At 39.8% G+C, this 18,601-nt stretch overlaps 1 protein-coding gene across 3 annotated transcripts in view; it reads left to right on the forward strand.

Annotated features, from left to right (window-relative positions):
- Lair1 (leukocyte-associated immunoglobulin-like receptor 1) overlaps positions 1 to 18,601 on the forward strand; it is a 117,952-nt gene that overhangs the window by 81,381 nt on the left and 17,970 nt on the right. For 2 of the 3 annotated variants that reach the window (XM_087584930.1, NM_001446374.1), the window contains exons 2-3: positions 4,704 to 4,997; positions 6,764 to 6,799. In XM_087584930.1, the coding sequence (XP_087441056.1) occupies positions 4,964 to 4,997; positions 6,764 to 6,799 (70 nt within the window). In that variant the 5' untranslated portion in view covers positions 4,704 to 4,963. Of the gene's footprint in view, positions 1 to 4,703; positions 4,998 to 6,763; positions 6,800 to 18,601 lie in introns of those variants that run through there. The other variant, NM_001029928.1, reaches the window with a different exon arrangement.

The following is an 18,601-nucleotide window of genomic DNA, read 5'->3' on the forward strand; positions in this document are numbered from 1 at the left end:
AGCCAATGGTGTATCAACATGGCCCCTGCAACCCCTTCCAAAGGCAGGTACTTTGAACATGGTCAAATCCCATGACTAGAAACTGAACCCTAACATGACTCCAATCTATGGCTACCTAGGTCAGTAGTCTTAGGGAAGAAAACTATTGTTTTGCTAAATGAATGTGTTTTCAAAGTGCCCCTAAATATTTGTGTTTATGGCCATATATTTGTGCTGCTCTCTAGCTTGGCCAGAGAAGCTTCTCATTGCAGTGCCTAGTGGTTAATGTTGACACTCATAACTATGTAAAATACTGAGGATAAGCAGTAGTGAATACTCAGCAATAGATGGGATAACTATCTTCTGTCTCAAGGCTCAGGAAACACCATAAAAGTGGGGTTAAAGCCAGAATGTAGGGCAAGCACATGTGGGCACAGAACTTGGGGACTGAGGCACTAGACAGAAGAACTGCCTCAGACCCTGGAGAATCTCAGACTTGAGAATGGCAGAAGTGGTGCCAATTCCCTGACAAACTTCCTAATCTGGAACACATAACCATGGAACCCCACTAAGAAGACCATGACAATTAGTCATGTAGCATAAAAATCCACAGTTCTCCATGCTAATGAGGTATCTAAATAGTCTCTGAGTGTTCAGCCAATGAGCTTCCCTTTCTGGCCATTCCTTTCCACAAAAGGTATTTAATTCCTGGCTCACTGAGGAGGGTGCATGCATTCTCATTTGCCATCAAATAAAACAGCTTGGTAAATCAAGGGACATCTCTTTCATCAAGGAATGCTAGGACCAGGTTGGGGTGTGAGGGGGTCTTCATCAGGAGCTGGCCTAAATCTCCAGGAGGTGGCTTTCTCTCCCAGCTCCTTTGTACTCTTGAAACCAAACCAGATTCATCCGACCAGAGTTGAGCCTTACACTGTGTGCCTGGCTAGTAGATGCCCTGATAGGAAGCCCTGACCCATGAACCCCAGTTCCCAATTTCTAGCAGTATGCAGATGACACCTGGGTACACAGGAGACTGGGAACCACATCATCCATCCCAGACCCTGCTCTTTCCCATCCAAGAAAACTCAGAATGAGGACCCCCATTTATGGATTGTGTTCTGCCTCCACTGAGTGGTTTGCCAGTAGCATTTGGGCATTTAAGAGGCAAGGCAGACACACAGCCTGACATCAGAAGATGGGGAGAAGTGCTTTGAAATGTTGGACATGCTATGGCTATTAGACTCCCAAACTTGTAGCAGCTATGGTGACCTGCACAAGATCAAGCCAGTTGGAAATCCAGCATGGATGGCGAAAGAGCTGCCTAGGTTCAACCTCTAGCTTAGGCTCAATTGGCTATTGATGACTTCTGTGAGTGGGAAAGTTAGTTTTCTTTAAGGGTGTGGCCTATGGCTGGTTAACAATGTGCCAGTTGATGGCTTTATATCCATGGATATTTTGAAAGCACTAATTGGATTCAGTGGGTAAATAAATAAATAAGTAAGTAAGTAAACTCAACACAGCATGGTGGAACATGCCTGCCATTCTAGAATTTAGGAGGTAAAGGCAATAGGATCTGGAATTCAAGGTCTTTCTTAACTATAGTGAATTCAAGGCTTAACTATAGTGAATTCAAGGTTTAAAAACATGTCACCAAAAAAAAAAAAAAAACCAAAAAAACAAAAAGAAGCCAACCAACCAACCAAAAAAATTATGGTGCCATGATTTTAAAGAAACAGGAGAATAAGGAGGAGGAGAAATTAAAATGTAATATGTATTTGTATGAAAACTAAAAAGTGTAATATAAAAATATTGAATTCTACTCCATAGACTATAAAAAAAGTTTCTCTGTTGATGTTTGAGAAATATAGTAATTTATCAGTGTAATGATAAGTCATTAGGAGTTGGTTTATATTTTTTAATTTTCATACATGCAGTCAAAATACCTATATACACAAAACAAAATGAAAACTATGTTAAAAAAGTTTAAAGGGTTTGAGCTATAACACAACAGCAGAGTACTTGCCTGGCAGGCGGGAGACCCTAAATTCATTCATTTCTAATGAAAGGAAGAAAAGGGAATGTGAAAGATGGGAGCGAGAGTGTAAGGGAGGGAGGGAAGGAACTCCAAAAATGGATCATCTTGAGTTTGGTTTAGCAGCTCAGCAATTTTCCAGCGACCCAGGTTAGTATTTTTGTTGGTGGTAGTTCATTCTGCTATACAATGACTGTATGTGTGACCTACAGATGCCACATCCTGATGATGCAGTTGTCAGTGATGGACAGACACTCACGAGGGTAAAGATCTCCTTGTAAAACCCTCTGTAAGAAAGAGAGGGTTTCAGTGAATGTGATTGTTGTGGGGAGGGCGGTAATGGGGGGAGGATGGGGAGGGGAACACCCATAAGGAAGGGGAAGGGGAGGGGTTAGGGGGATGTTGGTCCGGAAACCAGGAAGGGGAACAACATTCGAAATGTAAATAAGAAATACTCAAGTTAATAATAAAAAGAAAAAAAAAAGAAAGAGAGGGTTTATTCCCACCAATCCTCAATACATAAAGTTTAATTTACTTTATCACTTTGGCCATCTGAGCTGCTGTGGACAAACTGGCCCTGGTGGCATAGGCCTTGCAATCCTAGCTACTCAGGAGGCTGAGGTAGGACAATTGCAAGGTCAAGTGTGGGTGAAATGTTGGACTGTTGAAATTGTCTTAGGTCAAAGTTCAACCCTCCCAGGCTCAGAACAGAACTACTTACACAGAGATAAGACTTTATGAGTAGGTCAATTGAGTATATGCTGTTTTGTCAACCACCAACAGTTTCAGCTAGAGGGAAAGTGGGGAATCACCATCTCCAGACACAGACAACTTTAGAGACTCTCTAAGAGGATGCCACACTACTCTACTTTTGTTCATCTTGACAGATGGTCATCCATTTGTCCTCAAACCCCAGGTCTGTCTCTTTAGATTTCAGTATCTTTAGAATTTTGCTTATTCTACTTCATTCTATCCTAGTTTCAATGATAATGAAAGAATATAGAGAGGAAGAGAGAATAAGGAGGAGAGGAAAAGACAAGGCAGAAGTTTTTAGAAAGAGGGAACCCCAAATGAAAAAAATACATCTATCATATTATCATATTGGCCTGTGAGCAAGGCTGTGAAACATTTTCTTGATTAATGATGGGTATATGTCAGCCTATTGGTGCACCTGGGTTACATAGGAAAGAAGACTAAGCAAGCCATGGGGAACAAGCCAGTAAGCAGCTTTCCTTCATAGCCTCTGCTTCAATTCTTGCCTCTAATCTCCTGCCTTGAGCTCAGTTAAAGTCTTACTGGAAGTCTAAGATGACATAAACCACTTTCTCTCCCACTCACTTTTGCTCATGGTGCTTTATCACAGCATTAGAAATCATAGCTAAGACAGAAAAAAAACCCATAATATTTGTTCTATTAACATTTTAACTGCATAATTTACTAATATTGACTATAGGTGCTATGTTGTCTTAGAATTACTTATATTAATTGACCAAAAGTTTTTGCCTCTTGATAAATAACTTCCCAATGTTTTCCCTTCTGGTAGATAACATTCCAAATTTTGCTTTTATGAATTTGACTTGGACTATTTAATTTTTGAGACAAAAAACCTTGCTATATAGCGCTGGTTGGCTCAGAACTCATTATGTAGTGCAGACTGGCCTTGTACTCATGGCAATCCTCCTACTTCACCCTCCCAAGTGTAGGGATTACAGGAATGGAACAGCATGCCCAGCTTGAATATGGCTAATTTACATACTTTCAATGAGAAGAACAACTCATCACCCATTCTTCTTGGTCTTGTTTATTTCACCTATATCCATTTCTTGAATGTTCAGCCATGGATTTTCACATGGCATCATCACCATCTTCATTACACTGTCTATGTACACCATACTTTCTTCAACTACTTTCAGAATGATTTTTCCTAGCAACAGATCTTGGGAATAGAGTTGCAATGATTACATGAGTGCTGACATCTTTCTTTCATACTTGTTTTCCCCTTTACCAGGGTTCTATTTTTAATTTCTTTGTATGCATGTGTGTGTGTGTGTGTGTGTGTGTGTGTGTGTGTGTGTGTGTGTGTCTGAAATCATAATGCTATTTCCAAAGAGAAAGAGCAATATTTCCTGTGATTTCTACTTTTTTCCCCTCTAGCGGCACGGAGGGAGGGTGTCTGCTTACCTAAAATGATCCTGACTCATTAACTCAGAGGCAACATTCCTCAGAATATTCAAGAGCCCATGTTCTTATAACGGGAAGAGAAAGATCAATTTGTGCACACTTCTGACAATATTTATTAGTTTTGAAAAATATTACCTTTGTCAGTGAGATGGTTCAGTGGGTACAGATGCTTACTTCTGAGTCTGACTACCTGAAGTTGATTCCTAGGACCTTACATTGTGAAGGAGACAAATGACTTTGGCAAGTTGTCCTCAGACAGACAGATACACACACACACACACACACACACACACACACACACACACACACACACACAGAGCCCAATATTATTTAACAGTAAAAACATTATCTTTAGCAGGACACATTTAATGTGTGAAATATCTGTTAAGATGTTTTACAAAAATCATAACATGAGCAGCTTTGGGTATTGAAATGTCTTGCATGAATTGGTTGCTTTTACTTTCTATGATGGGAACCTGATATGTACCATCTTATTCTTGAATATTTACAGAGAGGCAAACAAGTTGTGGAATGAGCTCAGCTGCATCTAAACTTAGGGGCCTGAAACATGTTTTAGAACCTGACACCTTCTTGTGAAGCCAGTGACTAACGGAAAGAGTAAAATGTCCAGAAGAGAAACCTCTTCCTCTTCATGTGAGGAACCTCATATTGAAACCCTGTGAAGAGATCCAGTGCACACATCCTGTTTCTTGTGCCTGCTGCAGGGCTTCTGCTCCAGCCAGACCTGGTAAGGTTGCTGGAGCCTGAGTCATGCCACTTCATTCTGTCATCGTGCTGGTGCTTGGTGAGTCCTGGGAAAAACTGAGGGATGGGAAAGGGAGTCTGTTCCTCACTCAGTCTCTCCACCCCCAATCTCCTACTTGGAAGATATCTCTGCAGACTTACTGTTAGTAACAGGGACGGGGCATGAAGTCCAGTTCATCTTTAAAAGTAGTTAGGAAGAGCCTGTTTAGAAGGGAAGATGAATGGGGAACATTTGTTTTTCTTGGTGTTGGAGGTTGAACTCAGGGCCTCATGTGTGCTAGGTAAGCATGCTATCACCTAATTGTATCCCCTACACCCCAACCCTCTTTATTTTTCACAATCACAAATGTTATGTAGTATTGATTATCCTTCTCAGAATTAAATTTTTTTAATTCTTTGAGAGTTTCTTACATTATTCATCCTTAACTCTTCCAGGATCTACCTCTCCTCCCTACTCTTAACTTTGTTCCATTTTTAAGCACTTTAAGACCAATTTGTGCTCATCTAATACTCTTTTTTTTCTGATCAAATACTCTTAAGTATGTGGTCTAGCACTAGAGCGAGGCTGACTCAATAGGGACTATACTTTATTTTATATTTGTGAGGCTTGGTCTCACTATGTAGCCCTGCTTGTCCTGGAACTCATTATATAGGCCAGGCTGGCTTCAAACACATAGTTCCACCTGCCTCTCCCTCCCATTCCTGGGATTAGATTTATGAGCCATTAAGATTAGCTTTATGGGCTACACTCTTAAATAAAACAAAGAGAACTGACTCTCCCTATTTCAGCAGTCAGCAATTCCCAATAGCTTTAAGGCTAAAGTAGGGAGTGTATGCCTAACTTCCTTCCAACTCTGGTATTTGGTCTTGTTTGACCTTGCATAGGTCTTGTGAATGCTCTCACAACTGCTCTGAATTAATGTATGCAGCTGACGTTTGTGTATTCCATGAAGCCATCTACTGCATCTGGCTCTAGCATTATTTCTATCTACTCTTCCTAAATGCTCCCCAAGTCTTATGAGGAGGAGATTATATTTAGTTTGTATGTTCCCTTTAAGGCCGAACATTTTGCAGCCTGTTTTTATCTACACCTTGGCCAGTTATAGGTCTTTGTTAATCTCCATAGGAGCTGCTGAAATGAGGGCTGGGGTGCATCAATCTATGGGCATAGTGATAAATAATTCTTTTATTAGATATGTTTAAATATTTTTGAGAATTTCATAGGTGCATGCAATGTGTTTTGATCACATTCACCTCCATTATTGCCTGTAACTCCATGTCCACTCCCTCCCTATCCCAATATTGTGTCATTTTTTAAAAAAATCCCATGAATATAATTTGTGCTATCCATCTACACAAGGGTGTATGACCATCTTCTGGAGCATGGTCAACCTACCACAGGCCATATCCTCCGAGAAAACTGACCCTCCCTTCCCCAGAAGCTATCATCTGTCAACAGCTTCTCAGATAGAGGTGAGGGCTTGTGAACCTCTATCCCCCAAACCCAGCCTTCATTTTACTTTTGGTTTTGAGACACAGTCTCTCTAATATGCTCAGATTGACCCTGAACTCACGTTGTAGCTCAAATAATACTTGAATGTCTACATCTGTGGCTTTGGGGATAATTTAGAGTTCTTAAAAAACAAGATACAAGATTATACTCTGATGTTAATGTGGAGGAGTGGAGGGTCAATGGCTGCATAATCACAGGAAGCTGGATGTCCCTACCTACATTTAGTCTTTCCTAGATTCTCATTTCCAAGCAAACTGTGGGAGATGTTTTTCTTACTGGAATTTCTCTTTCAGTACTGTGCCTGGGATGGAAAAGTAACACACAGGAGGGTGAGTTATGTATTCTGTTGCTTTTGTACCAATGGGTAGCTTTGGAGGGGATCACATGCATCTGGAATGTATGGAAAGAGACCCTCAAATATTCCCTGTAATCATAAACACTTCTAACTCTGTAAGCTTCATCTTTCTCTTTTTTTACCTGTCTTCCTTTGTTTTCTTGTTTATAATGTTTTTAACTGACAAATAACAATGATATACACCAATTGGAATGCAGCCTGCTGTTTTGATATGTATTTTATTTTATGCTATGAATAAATTGGGCTAAATTGAATGCAAATCACTTCTGACACTCATTGTTTTTAAGGTTGAGAATGTTACATATCTACCATTATTGGAATTTTGAAAGGAACAACCTGTCACTGTCTGCTTGGTAGATCTTTAGAAATGCATTTCTCCTGTCTAAATGGAATTTTGTACCTTTGACCAGCATCTTCTCTTTTTTCATCCACGCTCTCTTTAGTCCTCAGATAACTGGTCTACTATCATTATATCCATTTCTGAGATGAACACCTTATATTCCGTACATAAGGGAGATCCTATGATATTTGTCATTTTTTGATTGGCTTATTGTACTTAATCCCTCCAGATTTGTTCTGGTGGTCATTAACAGCAGCATTTCCCTTCTAAAGAATGTTCAGTGTTCTAACATGTTTGTGCACCGCATTTTCTTTATCTGTTTATCTACCCAAGTTACTTCTATACTTGGAGTTGTGCTGTAAAGAATGTGGGGTGAGATATATTTAGAACAGGCTGTCTGCAAAGACAGTTTAATTCAGTGTGACCAAGCCTGCTCCTGAGAGATTTCTCCCCACAATCCAGACCTCTCTTAGGATCCCTTTAGGAAGACTTTGACAGTCCCTACAGATAGAACATAAAAATTCACACTTGATCTCTCTTGTCCATGTTCCTATATGTATTATGTCACCATGTCCTTGATGCAGCCCCCCTCCAGTTAATTTTTAAGTCCATTAGATAGTTTAATTAATGTGTTTGTTTTGAGACAGATTCTCACTATGTGTTCCTGAATAGCCTGGAACTTGCTATGCAGACCAGGCTGGCAGTGCTTCTGCCTCCTGATTGTTTAGATTAAATGTATGTACCACCACAACTAGCCTTAACCCACTTGTTTGCATAAAGTTATGTTTACTTCTCTCTTAAGTCCTCCCTTCCTTACTCTTTGTTGCCTTCCCTTATGTCTAGTCTGCTTGTCTACACTGCTTGACTCTCACCCTTCTTGGTACCACAAAGATTGCTCCTTGCCATACAGAAGCACAAATATCATCTTTCTACTTAATGAAATCTGAAAGTTTCATCCAGAAGCATTTATTTTTGTTTTATCTTAGAGGCTTTACATGTTATTTTCCAACTTCCTCTAACTCCCCAAACAGTCTTTTCTGGTCCTGTGAACTGGGCACCATCTACCACATCTCTCCTTATTTTACTTCTTTAAAATTCTTCTCTCATATATCACATCCTGAGTGCAGTTTCCCCTTCCATCCTTCCCAGAGTCTTCTCTTTCCCCTACACCCAGTGTCTGCCTCCCCTAAGAAAAGTGCAGGTGTCCCAGGGACATCAACCGAATAGTTTAATAAACTGCAATAAGACCAGACACATACCATCACATCAAGACTGGAGAAGGCAGCACAGTAGAAGGAAAAGGGTCCTATAAGCAGGCAAAAGAATCAGGGAAAAGGCCTGTTACCACTGTTAGGAGTCAAGAGCATCAAGGTACTTACCCCCCTCTCTCTGTGTGTATCTAGATCAGACCCTACAGGCTCCATGATCTCTGCTAGATTCCATGAGTTTTAGTCAGTTGTTTCTGTGTGCCATGTTCCTATAGTGTCCCTGAGTCCTCTGATTCCTCCAATATTTCCTCTCCCTCTTCCAAAGTACTCCCCAAGCTCTCTCTACTGTTTGGCTGTAGGACTCTGCATCTGCTCTTATCAGTTGCTGAATGAAGTCTCTCTGGTCTCTTTTATAATGATTCTGCTTGGCTTCAGTTCCAAAACACATTTCAGGCAAGACAAACTATAGATAGAAGGTTTTATGGCTGGGTTAAGGTCCTCCACCAGAGGCCTTGCCTGGTTATAAAACATGGCTGGTTCAGGCTCTGTATGCCCAATTAATATGAGTTTTTGTTAGGCTTACTCAAGTTGATTCCATGGAGTTTCCATTGCACTAGGTTTTTAATCTTGTCTGCAAAATGCCCCTCACCCCAATTCTATTAATTTCTCCTAGTATTTTTCCCTCCCCTCCTCCACCTGTTCCCTTTGGTTTCCAATTGGTCCCCATATACCTAAGGCACCTGCACTTTGGTTGTCCTATTTCTTGAGCTACATGTGGTCTATGGATGGTATCTTGGGTAATTCGAGCTTTTGGGCTAATATCCAATTATCAGTGAGTGCATACCATGTGTGCTTTTCTGTAATTGGGATGATATTTTCTAGTTCATTCCATATGCCTATGAATTTTATGAAGTCATTGTTTTTGAAAGCTTAGTAGTACTCTATTGTGTAGATATACCACATTTTCTGTATCCATTCCTCTGTTGAAGGGCATCTGGGTTCTTTCCAGCTTCTGGCTATTATAAATAAGGCTGCTATGAATGTAGTGGAGCATGTGTCTTTGTTTTATGTTGGAGTATTATTTGGGTAATTTGCCCAAGAGAGGTATAGCTGGGTCCTCAGGTAGTACAACGTCCAATTTTCTGAGGAACCTTCAGACTGCTAATATATGCTCTCTCCTGTTTTTTTTTTTTTTGGAGGCACTCAGAGCTATAAGTTTTTATTATTAGCACTGGTTTTATTGTGTCCCATAAATTTGGTATGTTGTGCCTTCATTTTCATTAAATTTTAAAAAGTATCTAATTTCTTTATTTTTTCCTTGACCAAGTTATCATTGAGTAGAGTATTGTTCAACTTCCATGTTTATGCGGACTCTCTGTCACTTTTTATGTTATTGAAGGCCCACCTTAGTCCATGGTGATCTTATAGGATACATGGGATTATTTCTATCTTCCTGTATCTGTTGAGGCCTGTTTTGTGACCAATTATATGGAGTTTTGGAGAAGGTACCATGTGGTGCTGAGAAAAAGGTATATCCTTTTGTTTTAGGATGGAATGTTCTATAAATATCTGTAAAATCCATTTGGTTCATAACTTCTGTTAGTTTCTCTATGTCTCTGTTTAATTTTTGTTTCCACAATCGGTCAGTTGACGAGAGTGGGATGTTGAAATCTCCTACTATTGTTTTGTGAGGTGCAATGCGTGATTTGAGCTTTAGTAAGGTTTCCTTTATGAATGTAGGTGTCCTTGTATTTGGAGCATAGATATTTAGGATTGAGAGTTCATCTTGGTGGATTTTTCCTTTGATGGATATGAAGTATCCCTCATTATCTTTTTTGATGACTTTGATTGAAATTCAGTTTTATTTGATATTAGAATGGCAACTCCAGCTTGTTTCTTTGGACCATTTGCTTGGAAAGTTGTTTTACAGTCATTTACTCTGAGGTAGTGTCTGTCTTTGTCTCTGAGGTGTGTTTTCTGTATGCAGCAAAATGCTAGGTCCACTTTACGCATCTAGTCTGTTAGTCTATGTCTTTTTATTAAGGAATCGAGTCCATTGATATCAGGAGATATTAAGAAATAGTGATTGTTGTTTCCAGTTATTTTTGTTGTTAGAGGTGGAATTATGTTTGTGTGTCTCTCTTCTTTTGGCTTCATTGTAAGGAGATTACTTTCCTGCTTTTTATAGAGTGTAGTTTACCTTCTTGTATTGGAGTTTTCCATCTATTATCCTTTGTAGGCCTGGATTTGTAGAAAGATATTGTGTAAACTTCATTTTGTCATGGAATATCTTGGTTCTCCATCTATGTTAATTGAGAGTTTTGCTGGATTTGGTAGTATAGGCTGGCATTTGTATTCTCTTAGGGTCTCTATGACATCTACCTAGGATCTTCTGTCTTTTAGAGTCTGGTGAAAAGTCTGGTGTAATTCTTATAGGTCTGCCTTAATATGTTACTTGACATCTTTCCCTTATTGCTTTTAGTATTCTTTCTTTGTTTTGTGTGTTTGGTGTTTTGAATAGTATGTGATGGGAGGAATTTCATTTTTGGTCCAATCTTTTGAGTTCTGTAGTTTGGTCCAATCTTCTTGTATGTTTATTGGCATTTCTTTCTTTAGGTTAGTGTTGTTTTCATCTATAATTTTGTGGAAGATATTTACTGGCCCTTTAAGTTGGGAGTCTCCACTTTCTTCTACACCTCTTATCCTTAGGTTTGATCTTCTCATTGTGTCCTAGATTTCCTGGGAGTTTTCGGCTAGGAGCTTTTTGTGTTTTATATCATCATTGTAAGTTAACTTAAAGAGGAAACACAGAAACCCATTAAAGAATTACAGGAAAACACAACCACAAAGGTGAAGGAATTAAAGGCAGAAATAAAAACAATAGAGAAAGCACAAAGGGAGACAACCCTGGAGATAGAAAACCTAGGAAAGAGATCAGGATTCAAAAATGCAACCATCACCAACAGAATAAAAAGAGATAGAAGAGATAATCTTAGGGGCAGAAGATACCATAGAAAATATTGACTCAACTGTCAAAGATAATGTAAAGCAGAAACAGCTACTGGTCCAAAACATACAGGAAATCCAGGACTCAATGAGAAGATCAAACCTAAGGATAATAGGTATAGAAGAGAGTGAGGACTCCCAGCTCAGAGGACCAGTAAATATCTTCAACAAAATCATAGAAGAAAACTTCCCTAACCTAAAGAAAGAGATACCCATAAGCATAGAAGAAGCCTACAGAACTCCAAATAGATTGGACCAGAAAAGAAACTCCTCCTGTCACATAATAGTCAAAACACCAAATGCACAAAACAAAGAAACAATATTAAAAGCAGTAAGGGAAAAAGGTCAAGTAACATATAAAGGCAGACCTATCAGAATCACACCAGACTTTTCCACAGAGACTATGAAAGCCAGAAGATCCTGGACAGATGTCATACAGACCCTAAGAGAACACAAATGCCAGCCCAGGTTACTGTATCCAGCAAAACTCTCAATTAACATAGATGGAGAAACCAAGATATTCCATGACAAAACCAAATTTACACAATATCTTTCTAAAAATCCAGTGCTACAAAGGATAATAAATGGTAAAGCCCAACATAAGGAGGCAAGCTACACCCTAGAAAAAGCAAGAAACTAATTGTCTTGGCAACAAAACACAGAGAAGAAAAGCACACAAACATAACCTCACGTCCAAATATGAATATAACAGGAAGCAATAATTACTATTCCTTAATATCTCTCAACATCAATGGTCTCAACTCCCTAATAAAAAGACATAGATTAACAAACTGGATACTCAATGAGGACCCTGCATTCTGCTGCCTACAGGAAACACTCGTCAGAGACAAAGACAGACACTACCTCAGAGTGAAAGGCTGGAAAACAACTTTCCAAGCAAATGGTTGGAAGAAGCAAGCTGGAGTAGCCATTCTAATATCAAATAAAATCAATTTTCAAGTAAAAGTCATCAAAAGAGATAAGGAAGGACACTTCATATTCATCAAAGGAAAAATCCACCAAGATGAACTCTCAATCCTAAGTATCAATGCCCCAAATACAAGCGCACCTACATACATACAAGAAACCTTACTAAAGCTCAAAACACACATTGCACCTCACACAATAACAGTAGGAGATTTCAGCACTCCAGTCTCATCAATGGACAGATCATGGAAACAGAAATTAAACAGAGATGTAGACAGACTAAGAGAAGTCATGAACCAAATGGACTTAACAGATATTTATAGAACATTCTATCCTAAAGCAAAAGGATATACATTCTTCTCAGCTTCTCATAGTACTTTCTCTAAAATTGACCATATAATTGGTCAAAAAACGGGCCTCAACAGGTACAGAAAGATAGAAATAATCCCATGAGTGCTATCAGACCACCACGGCCTAAAGCTGGTCTTCAATAACAATAAAGGAAGAATGCCCAAATACACGTGGAAGTTGAACAATGTTCTACTCAACTATAACCTGGTCAAGGAAGAAATAAAGAAAGAAATTAAAGACTTCTTAGAATTTAATGAAAATGAAGGTACAATATACCCAAACTTATGGGACACAATGAAAGCTGTGCTAAGAGGAAAACTCATAGCTCTGAGTGCCTGCACAAAGAAACAGGAGAGAGCATATGTCACCAGCTTGACAGCACACCTAAAAGCTCTAGAACAAAAAGAAGCAAATACACCCAGGAGGAGTAGAAGGCAGGAAATAATCAAACTCAGAGCTGAAATCAACCAAGTAGAAAGAAAAAGGACCATAGAAAGAATCAACAGAACCAAAAGTTGGTTCTTTGAGAAAATGAACAAGATAGATAAACCCTTAGCCAGACTAATGAGAGGACCCAGAGAGTGTGTCCAAATTAACAAAATGAGAAATGAAAAGAGAGACATAACTACAGAATCAGAGGAAATTAAAAAAAATCATCAGATCCTACTACAAAAGCTTATATTCCACAAAACTTGAAAATCTACAGGAAATGGCCAATTTCCTAGACAGATACCAGGTACCAAAGTTAAATCAGGAACAGATAAAACATTTAAACAACCCCAAAACTCCTAGCAAAATAGAAGCAGTCATTAAAGGTCTCCCAAACCAAAAGAGCCCAGGTCCAGACGGGTTTAGTGCAGAATTCTATCAGACCTTCATAGAAGACCTAATACCAATAATATCCAAACTATTCCACAAAATTGAAACAGATGTAGCACTACCGAATTCCTTCTATGAAGCCATAATTACTCTTATACCCAAACCACATGAAGACCCAACAAAGAAAGAGAACTTCAGACTAATTTCCCTTATGAATATCGATGGAAAAATACTCAATAAAATTCTGGCAAACCGAATCCAAGAGCATATCAAAACAATCACCCACCATGATCAAGTCGGCTTCATCCCATCCATGCAGGGATGGTTTAATATAAGGAAAACCATCAACGTAATCCATTATATAAACAAACTGAAAAAAAAAACAACATGATCATTTAATTAGATGCTGAGAAAGCATTTGACAAAATTCAACAGCCCTTCATGATAAAAGTCCTGGAAAGAATAGGAATTCAAGGCCCATACCTAAACATAGTAAAAGCCACATACAGCAAACCAGTTGCTAACATTAAACTAAATGGAGAGAAACTTGAAGCAATCCCACTAACATCAGGGCCTAGACAGGCTGCCCACTCTCTCCCTACTTATTCAATATAATTCTTGAAGTTCTATCCAGAGCAATCAGACAACAAACGGAGGTCAAGGGGATACAGATTCGAAAAGAAGAAGTAAAAATATCACTATTTGCAGATGATATGATAGTATATTTAAGTGATACCAAAGTTCCACCAGAGAACTACTAAAGCTGAAAAACAACTTCAGCAAAGTGGCTGGGTATAAAATTAACTCAAATAAATCAGTAGCCTTCCTCTACACAAAAGAGAAACAAGCCGAGAAAGAAATTAGGGAAACGACACCCTTCATAATAGTCCCATGATGTGACTTTAACCAAGCAAGTAAAAGATCTGTACAAGAAGAACTTCAAGTCTCTGAAGAAAGAAATTGAAGAAGACCTCAGAAGATGGAAAGATCTCCCATGCTCATGGATTGGCAGGATTAATACAGTAAAAATGGCCATTTTAGCAAAAGCGATCTACAGATTCAATGCAATCCCCATCAAAATACCCATCCAATTCTTCAAAGAGTTAACAGAACAATTTGCAAATTCATCTGGAATAACAAAAAACCCAGGATAGCTAAAACTATCCTCAACAATAAAAGGACTTCAGGGGGAATCACTATCCCTGAACTCAAGCAGTATTTCAGAGTTATAGTGATAAAAACTGCATGGTATTGGTACAGAGACAGACAGATAGACCAATGGAATAGAATTGAAGACCCAGAAATGAACCCACACACCTATGGTCACTTGATTTTTGACAAAGGAGCCAAAACCAACAAATGGAAAAAAGATAGCATTTTCAGCAAATGGTGCTCGTTCAACTGGAGGGCAACACTTAGAAGAATGCAGATCGATCCATCCTTATCACCCTGTACAAAGCTTAAGTCCAAGTGGATCAAGGACCTCCACATCAAACCAGACACACTCAAACTAATAGAAGAAAAACTAGGGAAGCATCTGGAACACATCGGCACTGGAAAAAATTTCCTGAGGAAAACAACAATGGCTTATGCTCTAAGATCAAGAATCGACAAATGGGATGTCTTAAAACTGCAAAGCTTCTGTAAGGCAAAGGACACTGTGGTTAGGACATAACGGCAACCAATAGATTGGGAAAAGATCTTTACCAATCCTACAACAGATAGAGGCCTTATATCCAAAATATACAAAGAACTCAAGAATTTAGACCGCAGGGAGACAAATAACCCTATTAAAAATGGGGTTCAGAGCTAAATAAAACCATCAAATGGAAAAATGATAGCATGTTCAGCGAATGGTGCTGGTTCAACTGGAGGTAAAAATGTAGAAGAACATACATCGATCCATGCTTATCACCCTGTACAAAGCTTAAGTCCAGGTGGATCAAGGACCTTCACACCAAACCATATACAATGTAGCTAATAGAAGAAAAAGTGGAGAAGCATCTCGAACACATGGGCACTGGAAAAAATTTCCTGAACAAAACACCAATGGCTTATGCTCTAATATCAAGAATCGACAAATGGGATCTCATAAAACTGCAAAGCTTCTGTAAGGCAAAGGACACGGTGGTTAGGACAAAACGGCAACCAACAGATTGGGAAAAGATCTTTACCAATCCTACAACAGATAGAGGGCTTACATCCAAAATATACAAAGAACTCAAGAAGTTAGACCACAGGGAGACAAAGAACCCTATTAAAAATCGGGTTCAGAGCTAAACAAAGAATTCACAGCTGAGGAATGCCAAATGGCTGAAAAACACCTAAAGAAATGTTAAACATCTTTATTCATAAAGGAAATGCAAATCAAAACAACCCTGAGATTTCACCTCACACCAGTGAGAATGGATAGATCAAAAACTCAGGTGACAGCAAATGCTGGGGAGGATGTGTAGAAAGAGGAACACTCCTCCATTGTTGGTGGGATTGCAGACTGGTAAAACCATTCTGGAAATCAGTCTGGAGCTTCCTCAGAAAATTGGACATTGAACTACTTGAGGACCCAGCTATACCTCTCTTGGGCATATGCCCAAAAGTTGCCCCAACGTATAACAAGGACATGTGCTCCACTATGTTCATAGCAGCCTTATTTATAATAGCCAGAAACTGGAAAGAACCCAGATGCCCATCAGCAGAGGAATGGACATCTACACAATGGAATATTACTCAGCTATCAAAAACAATGCCTTTATGAAATTCATAGGCAAATGGTTGAAACTGCAAAATATCATCCTGAGTGAGGTAACCGAATCATAGAAAAACACACATGGTATGCAGTCATTGATAAGTGGCTATTAGCCCAAATGCTTGAGTTACCCTAGATGCATAGAATACATGAAACTCAAGAAGGATGACCAAAATGCGAATGCTTCACTCCTTCTTTAAAAGGGGAACAAGAATACCCTTGGCAGGGAATAGAGAGGCAACGATTAGAACAGAGACAGAAGGAACACCCATTCAGAGCCTGCCCCACATGCGGCCCATACATATACAGCCACCCCATTAGCCAAGATGGATGAAGCAAAGAAGTGCAGGCCGACAGGATCTGGATGTAGGTCTCTCCTGAGAGACACAATCAGAATACAGCAAATACAGAGGCGAATGCCAGCAGCAAACTACTGAACTGAGAACAGGACCCCCGTTGAAGGAATCAGAGAAAGAACTGGAAGAGCTTGACGGGGCTCGAGACCCCATATGAACAAAATGCCAAGTAAGCAGAGCTTCCAGGGACTAAGCCACTACCTAAAGACTATACATGGACTGACCCTGGACTCTGACCTCATAGGTAGCAATGAATATCCTAGTAAGTTCACCAGTGGAAGGGGAAGCCCTTGTTCCTGCTAAGACTGAACCCCCAGTGAACATGATTGTTGGAGGAAGGGCAGCAATGGGGGGAGGTTGGGGTGGGGAACACCTATAAAGAAGGGGACGGGGAGGGGTTAGGGGGATGTTGGCCCAGAAACCGGGAAGGGGAATAACATTCGAAATGTAAATAAGAAATACTCAAGTTAATAAAAAAATGGTGAAAGAACGTGTCAAGGGAGGAGAGCAGACTAGATTGTTGATCTAAGGACACATAATCTTATTTACTCATAAATAAGGACAGGAGACTTATTGTGCATCATGAGTAGCCATTATGCATTTGTAAACTTGGAAACTGATAGATAAGGGCAGGGGTGGTAAATGATACATGTTATTGTCACAAAAAAGTAAATTCACATTTTTTTTATTAACTTGAGTATTTCTTATATACATTTCAAGTGTTATTCCCTTTCCCGGTTTCCGGGCAAACATCCCCCTCCCCCCTCCCCTTCCTTATGGGTGTTCCCCTCGCAACCCTCCCCCCATTGCCGCCCTCCCCCCATAGTCTAGTTCACTGGGGGTTCAGACTTAGCAGGACCCAGGGCTTCCCCTTCCACTGGTGCTCTTACTAGGATATTCATTGCTACCTATGGGGTCAGAGTCCAGGGTCAGTCCATGTACAGTATTTAGGTAGTGGCTTAGTCCCTGGAAGCTCTGGTTGCTTGACATTGTTGTACTTTTGGGGTCTCGAGCACCTTCAAGCTCTTCCAGTTCTTTCTCTGATTGCTTCAACGGGGGACCTATTCTCAGTTCAGTGGTTTGCTGCTGGCATTCACCTCTGTATTTGCTGTATTCTGGCTGTGTCTCTCAGGAGCGATCTACATCCGGCTCCTGTCGGTCTGCACTTCTTTGCTTCATCCATCTTGTCTAATTGGGTGGCTGTATATGTATGGGCCACATGTGGGGCAGGCTCTGAATGGGTGTTCCTTCAGTCTCTGTTTTAATCTTTGCCTCTCCCTTCCCTGCCAAGGGTATTCTTTTTCCTCATTTAAAGAAGGAGTGAAGCATTCACATTTTGATCATCCGTCTTGAGTTTTGTTTGTTCTAGGGATCTAGGGTAATTCAAGCATTTGGGCTAAAAGCCACTTATCAATGAGTGCATACCATGTATGTCTTTCTGTGATTGGGTTAGTTCACTCAGGATGATATTTTCCAGTTCCAACCATTTGCCTACGAATTTCATAAACTCGTTGTTTTTGATAGCTGAGTAATATTCCATTGTGTAGATGTACCACATTTTCTGTATCCATTCCTCTGTTGAAGGGCATCTGGGTTCTTTCCATTTTCTGGCTATTATAAATAAGGCTGCGATGAACATAGTGGAGCACGTGTCTCTTTTATATGTTGAGGCATCTTTTGGGTATATGCCCAAGAGAGGTATAGCTGGATCCTCAGGCAGTTCAATGTCCAGTTTTCTGAGGAACCTCCAGACTGATTTCCAGAATGGTTTTACCAGTCTGCAATCCCACCAACAATGGAGGAGTGTTCCTCTTTCTCCACATCCTCGCCAGCATCTGCTGTCACCTGAGTCTTTGATCTTAGCCATTCTCACTGGTGTGAGGTGAAATCTCAGGGTTGTTTTGATTTGCATTTCCCTTATGACTAAAGATGTTGAACATTTCTTTAGGTGTTTCTCAGCCATTCGGCATTCCTCAGCTGTGAATTCTTTGTTTAGCTCTGAACCCCATTTTTTAATAGGGTT

The sequence above is a fragment of the Rattus norvegicus genome, chromosome 1 (genome assembly GCF_021556685.1).
Source record: "Rattus norvegicus strain SHRSP/BbbUtx chromosome 1, alternate assembly SHRSP_T2T, whole genome shotgun sequence".
In the NCBI taxonomy this organism is placed as follows: domain Eukaryota; kingdom Metazoa; phylum Chordata; class Mammalia; order Rodentia; family Muridae; genus Rattus; species Rattus norvegicus.